Source organism: Cinclus cinclus, chromosome 9, assembly GCF_963662255.1.
Source record: "Cinclus cinclus chromosome 9, bCinCin1.1, whole genome shotgun sequence".
Lineage (NCBI taxonomy): Eukaryota > Metazoa > Chordata > Aves > Passeriformes > Cinclidae > Cinclus > Cinclus cinclus.
The window spans coordinates 5,393,369-5,405,261 of record NC_085054.1 but is presented as its reverse complement, the minus strand read 5'-3'; the positions used below and the strand labels follow the sequence as shown (position 1 = coordinate 5,405,261).

General features: G+C 53.5%; 1 protein-coding gene across 1 annotated transcript; it reads right to left on the bottom strand.

The window, feature by feature from the left end:
• Positions 1–3,052: 3,052 nt before the first annotated feature.
• Positions 3,053–4,159, bottom strand: NEUROD1 (neuronal differentiation 1). The gene has a single exon (XM_062498448.1). The coding sequence runs from the start codon at positions 4,157–4,159 to the stop codon at positions 3,053–3,055; it is 1,107 nt and encodes a 368-aa protein (XP_062354432.1).
• Positions 4,160–11,893: the final 7,734 nt, after the last annotated feature.

Below are 11,893 nucleotides of genomic sequence, written 5' to 3'. Positions count from 1 at the left end.
AAAAATTGTCGTTCATCCATCCCTCTCGGGTTATCTAGGACACATGTACCTGTATTGCCACTGACTGGGAAAGGTTAATGGGTGCTTGAAAAGTTGCCTTTTGCTTTCTTTCTATTCAGATTCAGCAACAGTTTTCGAGTGTGGAGCTGCAGGCTCTGGCAAAACGCAGGGAGGTGTTGCAAAACGCATCAGTCGGTATCACAATTAAATTTTAGCATGTTTTTAACGGGGAAACCTGGCAGCAGAGGCTGCTGAAGTGCTAGCACAGTTTTGCCATGCTTACATGCTGGATTTCTATAGCTAGAGACACCTTTAAAATAGACGCCAGAAGCTTGATTTCTCCTGGGGGAGGAAAAAAAAAAAAAGCCCTCATCCATAGGAAAGCTTGTTTACTTTCTGCTAAAATATTATTTAATACCTCCGTTTTGTGACAGTCTCCATATAAAGTATTTATATGAAAGGTAACGTCTTAAATCTATGGTCGGAGGCAAAGACCTGTTGATAATTGTTCCTGGTCATTAGGGGAATTGCTCTCCCGCAGGTTGTGTCTCCGGGTTTCTTAAACCTCAGAATAATCAGTGGAGATTAAAGGAATACGCTTCTCCGCCTGGGAAGAGGAAGGGAATCGATGAATCGATAGCGCGGGTCCAGATCTGCCTTGCGGGAGGAAGGCGCACCTGCTGCCGCCGCGCCGGGGCCGAAACTCCCGCTCCCGGGGTGCGGTGCCGGCCGGGGCTGGCTGCGGGGATGGATGCGGGGCTGGCTGCGGGGATGGCTGCGGGGCTGGACGCGGGGATGGATGCGGGGGTGGATGCGGGGATGGATGCGGGGATGGATGCGGGGGTGGATGCGGGGATGGACGCGGGGCTGGCTGCGGGGATGGACGCGGGGCTGGATGCGGGGCTGGATGCGGGGGTGGATGCGGGGATGGATGCGGGGCTGGACGCGGGGATGGATGCGGGGGTGGCTGCGGGGATGGATGCGGTGCTGGCTGCGGGGCTGGACGCGGGGATGGATGCGGGGATGGCTGCGGGGCTGGCTGCGGGGATGGATGCGGGGGTGGACGCGGGGATGGCTGCGGGGCTGGCTGCGGGGATGGATGCGGTGCTGGACGCGGGGATGGATGCGGGGATGGATGCGGGGCTGGACGCGGGGATGGATGCGGGGATGGACGCGGTGCTGGACGCGGGGCTGGATGCGGGGATGGACGCGGGGATGGACGCGGGGGTGGATGCGGTGCTGGACGCGGGGCTGGATGCGGGGATGGATGCGGGGGTGGCTGCGGGGATGGACGCGGGGGTGGATGCGGTGCTGGACGCGGGGCTGGATACGGGGATGGATGCGGGGATGGACGCGGGGCTGGACGCGGGGCTGGACGCGGGGCTGGACGCGGGGATGGATGCGGGGCTGGATGCGGACACCCCCGGTGTCCCGGCGCATCCCGTGCCGGCAGCCGCAGCTCCCAGGCGAACCGCGTTTCTGCCCCGTTCCCCTCACTCCACAAATCAGCATTGCAAATAGCCGGGCTCGCTGTAAAAAAAACAACACCCCCCCCCCCCCCACTCCCCGCCCCGAGTGCTCCTCAAGGTAAGCAAAGAATCCGTGTCCTTTTTTTTTTTTTTTTTTAGTCCAATTTTATTCTACAAATAATAAGTGTTGCACCTTTCATGAGCTATCCGAATAAAACAATAATCCCATAGGAATTACGTACACTAAGAAAAAAAATCATCACATTTAAGGAAAAATGCAACATTCGACCAAATGTTCAATACTATGTTGTTGCCAAAGGATGGATGTTTTTTCTAAAATCCCAGTGTGCATTACACCATAATATACAGGATTACAAACAAAATTACAGTACAGATTGATTCCAGTTGAACCAGCGTTACATTTCAAACAGCACTTATTCTGGACTGCATTGTACATGCAATAGCTATTGTTCTAATTACGGATTAAATGGTTTGAATTTGTTTCAAGCTACCGTACTAATCGACTACAATAGGTATATAGCCCGACTTTAACAACCTGATTAGATTTCGGTTCAGATTCATAAAATGAGCGTATGACCACCACGGATTGTGTGAACATGTATAAAATCATGCATTTATAGCGCCTGGAAACATTAACATCTTCAAGTTATCTTAAAAAAATAAAACAAAACAAATCAAACAAAAAAAAAAAAAAAATCCAACGAACCAAAAACACGGAATGCCAAGGGGTTCAAAGACTAAAAAGAAACAGTGCAAATTGTATGTGATAGTCAAGCAGCTTTCGATTTTAAAAGGGTGTTGGCATTTGCTTATACTCTTTATATACAAGTTTGTGCAAGTAATGTGTTGAAATGATATGTTTTAATAGAAAATAAGTCTATCGTTCTTATATCTTCTCAAGACCTAGGGGATCTGGTTCTTATTGTACGGGGGAAAGGAAAAAGAAACTAAAAAAAAAAAAAAGAAAAAAAAGAAAAAAACCCAGAAAAAAGAGACTTTCATGGGAAAGAAATTGCCCGGATTGTGCATTTTTTTTTCTTCTTCATCTATTTGAAAAGGAAAGAAGTGCTAAGGCAACATAACTTCTCTAAGCACTTTTCTGCTGGTTTAAATTAGTTAAATCATTTTGTATAAATTAGATATAATTCTACCTTTCCAATATGTATAAAAATTGATGAAGCTGCATGGTTTAAAATAGGAAATTCACGTTATAAAAAGTCATTAAAAATTCTGTACAAAATCACAACAAAATAATTCAGCATGGGAAAGGTAACAAGTAGTAAAACGTTGGTTGAAAAATATAGATTTCATATATATTTTGTAATTGGCCCATCGCTAGTTTAAAAATTGCATAGATCCTAATTATTGCTCGTGATTTTGTTATCCCGATCAGGTAATTGACGCGATCCCGATGCCCCTACCCCAATTTACAGCGTCGCTCGGAGGAGCGGAAGCAAAAACAGCAAAGGGAGCGGGGGGACCCGCCGGGCCGCCCCCTGTAAACAAGGCGGTGCGGGCGGCGGGGCGCGGCTCCCCCGGCCCTGCCGGCGGCGCGGGGAGGCTCAGTCGTGGAAGATGGCGTTGAGCTGGGCGCTGAGGACGCGCTCGTGGTGCGGGTGGCCCTCGTAGGAAGCCAGCCCGTCCACCGGGATCTCGCAGCGGGAGGCGGCGGGCGGGAAGATGGCGGCGTGGGCGGGGGCGGCGGCCAGCGCGGCGGCGGCGGCGGCGGCGGGGTAGTGCATGGAGAAGGCGTAGCTCTTGTCGAAGTCGGCGGCCGGCTCGTGCTTGAAGGAGAAGTTGCCGTTCACGCTGAGGGGCGGGCTGAGCGGCCCGTCGAAGGCGGGGCTGGCGCCCTCCGCCAGCCCGCTCTCGAAGAAGGGCTCCAGCGCGGCGCCGTAGGCGTGCGGCGGCTTGAGGTGGAAGAGGTGGGAGCTGTCCATGGTGCCGTAGGGTGGGCTGGGCAAGCCCGGCGACTGGTACGGGTAGGGATGCGCCGCGAAGGGCGCGCCCGCCGCCGCCGCCGCCACGTGCGGCGGCACCTCCTGGCTCTGCTCGGGGAGGAAAGTCCGCGGGTTGAGCTGCAGGCAGCCGGCCACCAAGTTGGTGGTGGGCTGCGACAGGCCCTTGCAGAGGGTCTGCACGAAGGACACCAGGTCCGGGCTCTTGCCCGAGCGGAGGATCTCCGAGAGCGCCCAGATGTAGTTCTTGGCCAGGCGCAGGGTCTCGATCTTGGAGAGCTTCTGCGTCTTGGAGTAGCAGGGCACCACCTTGCGCAGGTTGTCCAGGGCCGCGTTCAGCCCGTGCATGCGGTTGCGCTCCCGGGCGTTCGCCTTCATGCGCCGCAGCTTGAACCGCTCCATGCGCGCCTTGGTCATCTTCTTCTTCTTGGGGCCCCGCCTCTTGGGCTTCTGGTCGTCGTCTTCCTCCTCCTCCTCTTCCTCCTCCTCTTCGTCCAAGTCGTCCTCCTCGTCCTCCTCCTCTCCGTTCCGCAGCGAGTCCTCCTCGGCCTCGGCGTGCAGACCCTCCAGGTCCTCCTCCTTCTTGTCCACCTCGTGCTCCTCGTCCTGGGAGCTGAGGCACTCGTCCGTCCAGCTCGGGGGGCCCTGCGGCTGGGGCTCGCCCATCAGCCCGCTCTCGCTGTACGACTTGGTCATGGTGAGCCTCTGCATCCCGGAGGAGACACAAGAGAGACGTGTCAGCACCCGGAGCAGCGGCCGCGGCCCCGCGCGGGGACAAGGTGCCCGCGCTTCGCTCCCCGGTCCCGCCGCCCCCTCCCGGGGGAAGCCCTGGATCCCCCACCGTGCCAGGGCAAACTTTTAATTGTCTCCGCGTTTCTGCCTTGTAATTAAGTTGACATATGTTCAAATACCATTATGTAACTCGCCGATATTAGCGGGGAATATAAGTAGATTATGCGTGCGGGAGGCAGCCCGGGCGGCACGACGCAAGCGGACCGAGCAAGCGGGTCGGTTTTGCTTCGCTCCGGAAAAAATCCTCAAACGATTTTACCGAATAGGAGAAGGGGGAAAGCGGACACACGCTCACACAGGGCACCTGCAGGGACGGATGGCCCCTGTGACGCCCGTCCCCGCCGCTCTCCGCGGCTCGCCCCCTTGGTCACCTCCTTGCGCGGGGCTTGTGCCGCCCGAGCGGGCGCCGAGCACCTGCTCCCCGGTCCCGCCTTCGTGCTCGGGACAGTCACTGGGTGCCCGCGGCGGGGCTGCGCGGCCCCTGCCCGTGGTAACAGGTGAGGGATTGGCCCCGGCTTCCCCGTCTCCGCCGTCCCCTCTGTGGCAAACGGGCATCGGTTCCCCCGCTTCCCTCGGGGACCTTTCGTGTGGGGGTGCGGCCGTCCCCCGGCAGCGTCGGCCACACCGGGAAGAAACAATGCCGCACGCCCGCCGGGGCGCAGCCTGCGCTGGGACCGCGGCGATGGCGCTCCGCAAGGCAAGAGAGCCGAAAGTTCGGAGGTGCCTCGGTGGAAGCGCGTCAGCATATGTACAAACGCGTCTGTATAAACGGACGCGCGTATACATATTTATAGGCGCGTATGGACGCATCTACACACATACAAATATACATGTACACACGTATGTATGTGTGCCTACACGGGTGGATACAGGTGCGCCCGCACACACCGGCGGGAACGACCGCAAGTGACAATAAAACCTGAAGCCGTTCCGGCACAGGCAGATCCCGTCCGCCCCGACCTCGCAGGGTCCTTTCCCACCCCGGCAGCCGCCGCGAGCCCTTTCCCCGCGAGGGTAAAACACGGTTTCCCGTTACCTCCGTTGCTCAGCCTCTCCTGCGCGGTGACGGTCTCATAACCCCGGCGCAGCTCTCCGTGCGAGGGCGCCGCGCGTGTGTGTGTGTGTGTGTGTGCGCGTGTGTGTGCGCGCGCGCTGGTTTTTTTTTTTTTTTCCTTATGATTTTTTTTTGTTGTTGTTTTTTTTTTTTTTTTTTTTTCCCGAGATTGCCCAGCGCCGGTCGCTCCCCCCCGTTATATAGCGGGACGGAGGATGGGCCGGCACCGGGACCCGGGCCCCGCCGGCCGCCGCGCCCCGCGCGCCTGCGCCCCGCCCCGCGCCCCGCCCCGCCCGGCGGCACGCGCCATATGGCCGCGCACGTCAGGCGCGCGGCGCCCCCCACGTGACGAGCCTTATTTGTATGCGGCCGCGCGCCCGCCCGCCGAGCCGCCACGCCCGCGCTGACCCGCGGGCCGCGCCATCTGTCACCGCCCGGCCGGCCGCTCCAACGCCGCTCCAACGCCGCTCCAACACCGCTCCAACGCCGCCCCAATGCCGCATTGTTCCCATTGTTCTGGGGTGCGGCCACCGAGGGTCCCCGCCGCCCCGCCCGTACATCTCCTAACGGGCGCCGCTGACCCCCGGGGATTCCCTGTCCCAGTCCTCTCGCCGCCACAGACCCCCCTCTCTTTCCCCGCTTCTCTCCGGTGCTGGGGAAAACGGACGTCCCGGGGCTGCTGTGGCACACGCACACACCTCCCGGTCTGTCCTAACGCCCGGAGTAAATGCCGGGTCGCTTTTCCCGGGTTTTCGGTGGGAATACTGCCAGTTAACGGGAAGTTAGGAAGACGCCGAGTGGGGCGGCTTTAGAGTCTTCAAACGTCTCGGCGGAGTTTGCAAACGCCGCCAAACCCTAGAGATGCGCATAAGGAGGGAGATAGCCCCCTCAAATGACAGCTGCGCTACAGGCACGCGTTATCGGATATTTATTCAATAAAAGTAAAATTATTTTCGCCTCTTGGGGCCTTAAATGCGACAAATCATTCCGCCCTTAGGAGAGGGATTTGGAAGAAATTTTTCCAGGTCGGGTTTTTTCTAAAATGTTTCTCTCCTGTTGGTGACCTACATAGCCCGGGGCCCGCGGGGCAGCAGGAGGGGACTCCGGGGATGTTCGCCTTCTCGGTAATCAAATACAGAGGGCAACCGGCTACTTTTTATTATTATTTCGAAGCTGCGGGGAGCGAGGGCCAGCAGCGCGGTGTGTGCCACCAGGTCTGGCGGGCGAGGCTGGAGCGGGGCACCCTCGGGTCACCGGCGGCCGCGGCCCTTCCCGGAGCACAGAGCGGAGGGAAGCGCCAGCGCCGACCCACCCATGGATAGCCCCTGCCCGTGGCGAGCCTTCCCTGGCCATAGAGGCGCTCCCGGGGCAGGGTCCGGGAGCATGCCCGTACCCTGGGCTGGGCCGGGCCTCCCGCCGGGCCGGCAGCCCCCTCGGGAGCCTGACCCCATCGACGGGAGCTGCTGGGGCAGCCGCGCTGCGGAACGGTTTGGAGAGCGCAGGAGAGAGACGGGTCTGGTCCAGCCCTGTCTCGGTTGCTGGAAAATGTCCCTCTGAACGGGACTGTCTGTGAATACAACCCGGGAACGTGGGGCTATGGGGAAACACTAGGCAAAAATATTGAGAGGAGGGCACTGGCAGAAAACTGGGTCTCGGGGAACGGTGGGAACTTTGGGGTGCTCGTGTGCTTCTGAGTGTGATCAACACAGTCGTCTTCCCTAGGAGCAAAATAAAATCAACACGTTTTCGATTGGCAGGTAACCTGCCAGAGAGACAAATAAAGAAACAGGCTAGTCGGACAGAGGGGCTGAAACCCGCCGAGCCCGACCCGTTCGGTCCCAGTGGGTTATGGCGAGGGCACACGCGTGGCCGTGAGGAGCCGGGCCGACAGGTCCGAGGCGCTGCTCCGTGCCGCCCGTCGGGGCCGGGGACGAGCGCTGCGCTGGGGGAGCGCCGGGGCTCCTGCCGCTCCGCCTTCATCCTTGCCGTTCTTCCCGCTGCTTCGGCGCCGCTTCTTCTCCCGATCTCCCAGGCAGCTGGCTCTGCCTCCCCTACTCGGGCCGTCCCCTGGCTCAGCGGCTCCAGTTTCCCACCTTCCCTGTTTCTCCTCTTCCCCCAGCCGCTTGATTTTATCGCTCCAAGCGTATCGCCTTTTTTTTTTTTTCCTCCCTGACCTACAGACTCCTCCTTCTCCATCTGGCTTCTAATTCGGCTTCTGTTTATTTTTCCTCCCGAACCCTTTGCTTTTCTTTCCTCTCTCTAGTTTTAAAATTATTTTAAATTCCCCCCCCCTTTGTCTTTCCTTTCCCTTTCTTTCCCTTTTCTTTCCACCCACCCCCCCTCCCCTTTTTTCCTTTCCTTTTTCCTTCCCGCCCCCCTTCCCCTCCTCCCGCGGCGCGGCACGCGAACCGCACGCGTCCCAACAAAGCTCCGGCCGGCCCGGCCGGCCCCGCTCCCGCCCCAGCTGCTGCCCCCGGCCCTGGCAGGAGGCGATCCCGGGGCCCCCTGGGCTCCGCTGCGGCTGCGGCCAGCGCGGCCCCTCCGCGGGTCGCCGCTGGAACCGAGCCCTGTCCCAGCCGGGCGGGAGAGGGGGGGAGTTTGTTGCGGGGGAGAAGCAGAGCGATGGAAACGCCTTACGGTTGTCCGGAGAGCGAAATCCGCTCCCGATGAAATCTCTTGGGTTTGCGGCATTATCTTAATTAAGATAATTGATTCATATTGCACCTGCGAGAGTGCGGGGAAAAGATGCCTCCCCAAATAGCTCGGAGCTATTGGAGAGAGGAAGCCGCGCTTATAATTGAGAGAATGATTTACTGCCCGGGTAGCCCGGGCTGCTCGGGCTCTCTCCTTTCGCTGCCAGGTTTCCCGTTCTCTCCCTCTCCAGAGAGGCGTCCAGACAGCACACGAAGGTTATCCTGAACCAAGAAAGAGAAGGGAAAACGTCTCTCCCCGCTGTCCCTGTCCCTCCGTCCCACCGCATCGCTCGGGTTTGGGTTTGCCCGCGGTGTTTCCCCCGCCCGCCCATTAACAAACGCTGCGGAGACAGGAGGGGACGGGAGGAGAGGGCAGCCCCACGGCCCGGATGGCTCCGAGCTGCGGCCAGCCCGCACGGCTGCCGTGCCTCGGCAATCACCGCGGGACAAGAACGCTCTGGAGCGCCGCTCCGGTACCGGTTCGGTTTCGGTGCGGGCTGAGACCGCTTCGCGCTTCGGAGCGTCTCTCTAGGCTACAATCTACGTCTGAGCTCGAAAATTGGTACGGCTCATTAAGGTGCCTTTTCTGCTCTTTTCCCCCCTTAAAACTCCGTGTTTTAATTTTATTGAGCCTTTCGCCGCTAGATAAATGCTGCTGTTATTTTAATTCTATAAATGTAAACTTCTATTTAGTTAATGGAAAATACATCGCCACCAAGGTTTAATTATCAGCTTTTTAAATTACTCTTTTAGTCAAGTGCACACAATTATGAAATCACAATAGATTTAAAATATAATTCAAATTGATTAAAAAAAAAAAAACAAATCAGAGAAGTACGTACCATTAAAGCAAATGTCTAAATTGTATTGGTAGTCTGGTTACCGCCTGAGCTACAGTTTAAATAGCGTCAGCAGTCTTTGCTGTCGGTGTCAAACCACCTCTGTTATTAGGAAAAAGGATTCTTATCAGAAGGGATTTAGATGCTGTTGTAACTGCAAAATCTAATTATTTTTGATCCAGGCATTTACCCCCAGAGTCCCACCTTGTTTAAATAAAGTGTTTTCTTTCCTCTTGAACAAATGCATTTCCATTTGAATTAAATATTGATAATTTGACCTTTTAGTTCCTTTAACTAATCAAAAGGGGAAAAAAAAATCCAAATGTAGATCCTAGTGCCTTGCCCTAGTGGGTCTTTCCGCTTGAATAGACACTGAGATTAAATGAGTCAAACTTCCTCTTTCATTGCACTCTCTTTGCACTAATTGCTTATGCAAAAATGCAGATTTGTATTAATTAGTAACTCCACTGATTAGTTCGGTGGTATTTTCACGTAATAAATCATGCTGCAGACACGATTTTTGGCACATCCCCAGTAGTGGCTCAGGATGCAATAAGTTTTCCATATTAAATAAAATCTTAGCCTAAATCTACCTTTTCGTTGCAGGTACACTGTGTACCACCTGCTGTATGCACCTGCTACGGGAAATTGCCTTCTGTCCCTGGCAAGCCTCTTTCCTTGATAATGCACTCCTCTTCACAGGGTGTAGACTTTAAAATGGGACGCATGAATCACAGAATCAAAGAAGGAGTGAAATCTGATGCTATTTTTAACCCTTTAAATGAGTAAAGCTCGTTTTTAAGGGGATGAAAGATACATGTATCTACGTAAGATAAATCAATGTAGATTTTCCCCCCCTTTTTTTTTCCTGTGTCCAACCACATTATCTCCTTTTACAGCACCATTCACTCTGTGGCCAAATTATCAAACCCAAGCCCATTTTTATTTGTATCTCTTTCCTTGAGCTGCACAGGCTGAACTTCTACACTTGTTAACCGGAGCTCACACCTCAGTTGGATACAGAAGCCTCAGCAGCAGGAAGACTCCACAGCATCTCTAATGGTACATGAACAGTACCAAACCCATCCCTGCTTGCTTGTATCATGAAACCTCTACAAAAATCTCTCTAGATCACACACAGGCTGATGCACAGCCTGCAGCAGCTGAGATCTACATGCGTAAAACCTTTCCCAATTCTTTCTAAAATCATCCTAAACGTTGTCTTTCTCCCGGTTCTCTCAAGCTGAGTGGTATTTACTTCAGGCCGTGTCCTCCAGCAAGGCAGCACAAGGCATTGGTAAGATATTTACAACAAATAATGTCAGTTGGTGCAGTGCTTGTTAAAAAACAACATGAGGCCCCAAAGGAATATAAAAGATGATGACACTGGTGTCATTTCCAAACAGGTGACACTTTCAAGGGCAGATCCTGACCAGCCTTTGCCTCTTTTCTGCTGAAATCTCTCTCACATAAGCAGGACTGTTGCCACAAACACACTTGCAGGATCTGGCCTTTGGCCTCAGTCTAAGCAGTGCAATGGGGTGGAAGAGCATCAAACACAGGTGCCAGCAGATTATCCAAAGCTTTGCTGAGATTAAAATCTTGTCTCAATATGAGTTATTGCATATTCTCTAAATAGAAATCTCCTTAGTGGTGGCTTTAAAAGGTCTGCTTTTTTTTTTCCTCTGAGGGAAAATAGCAGTTGAACCCCAGGCTGTGCCCATAAAAGCTTATGGTTTGTTCCCTATGGCCATCTAATCTGAACATTTTGCCAACATTTTGCACTTCCTAGAAAAGCTATTGCTTCTGTTAGTGTTCCTTTATTGAAGGAAATTAAAGCCAAAACTCTCTTAAAGGGTTATACACAAAAAAATGGTCCTGATTAATCTCAGAACATGGTTACTTGTTTAAGCAATATCCTGAGAACAAAACAAGAAAGATTAAATCACTGATCCACAGGGATGGAAAAAGAGATTCAAATAATCATTAAATCTTATTACATAATGCGGCTTTGTTTTTACCGCCTGGAGTGAGTTCACACCTGGATCTGTGCTTTAAGTGTCCCACAGTGAGCTGGGCAGGATGGAGAATCATTTCCCATCCCAGTACAGTGTAACCTCTACAGCTGTAGAACAGAGGTGGTCAACTGAAACCCTTGCTAAGCATTTCAAGTGCATATGAGGATCTTCTTAGTTATACACACTACCACATTTTAAGAGATTGCCTTCCTCTGCCATTACCCCCATGATTATCACCATGATTGTCAAATGCCTAAGAGTGTGTGTCATCACATGTGACTGCTTTTCAGAGATTCTCCTGGGACAGTAACTATCCCAGTTATGAGTGTGATTTTCCCAAAACTACACTGCTCCTTCTTTGTCTCTTGAGGAGGTGTCTCAACCTCTAATCCACAAAGGACAGGATAAGCATTAGCTAGCACATTTTGTTCGCCCTCTTTCATTGCAAAGGTTCACGTAAAAGATGGTATCTTGTCATAAAAAAAAAAAAAGTATTTTTGTTCATATATCACTTCCTGCAGAGTGTATATTGTCCTCCATCAGCTGGGAGAAATCTTAAAGTTCACCTACAGGAGGTATGGATATATCAAGGCCCTAGGACTCAAACCAAGCTCAACATAGGCATAAATAAACTGTGACCATATTCCAAGGACTTTCCAAGGCAAATGTCCATGAGGATCAAAAAATATGTCCAAACCCCAAAATATTTTATTGCAAGTTCTTGTGCAAAATTAACTTTCAGTGGTCTTTTGACAGGGAAGATGCAAGCCTTGTTGAGGTGCTCAGTGTCAGAGAACTGATGGCCGTGGCTCTAAGTGATTGTGGGAGAAACTTGAAAAAAAAAAAAAGCGATTGTATGGACAAACTTGAAAAAAGCAATAGATGAGGAATGATCTCCACGCTGTAGCCTGTCAGGTGCCCTTTGGAGAAAGGCTGGCTGTAGTGGAGGTATGGCATGAGCAGCCAGTGGTACAACAGCTAAGGATGTTCTGGCTGGAGTAATCTCACAGAGAGACATCCTAAATGCTGAGCTTTAGTCCAAAGCTCCA

Excerpts from the sequence above, each read along its gene's own strand:
- NEUROD1 (XM_062498448.1), bottom strand. The coding sequence starts at position 4,159 with ATGCAGAGGCTCACCATGACCAAGTCGTACAGCGAGAGCGGGCTGATG.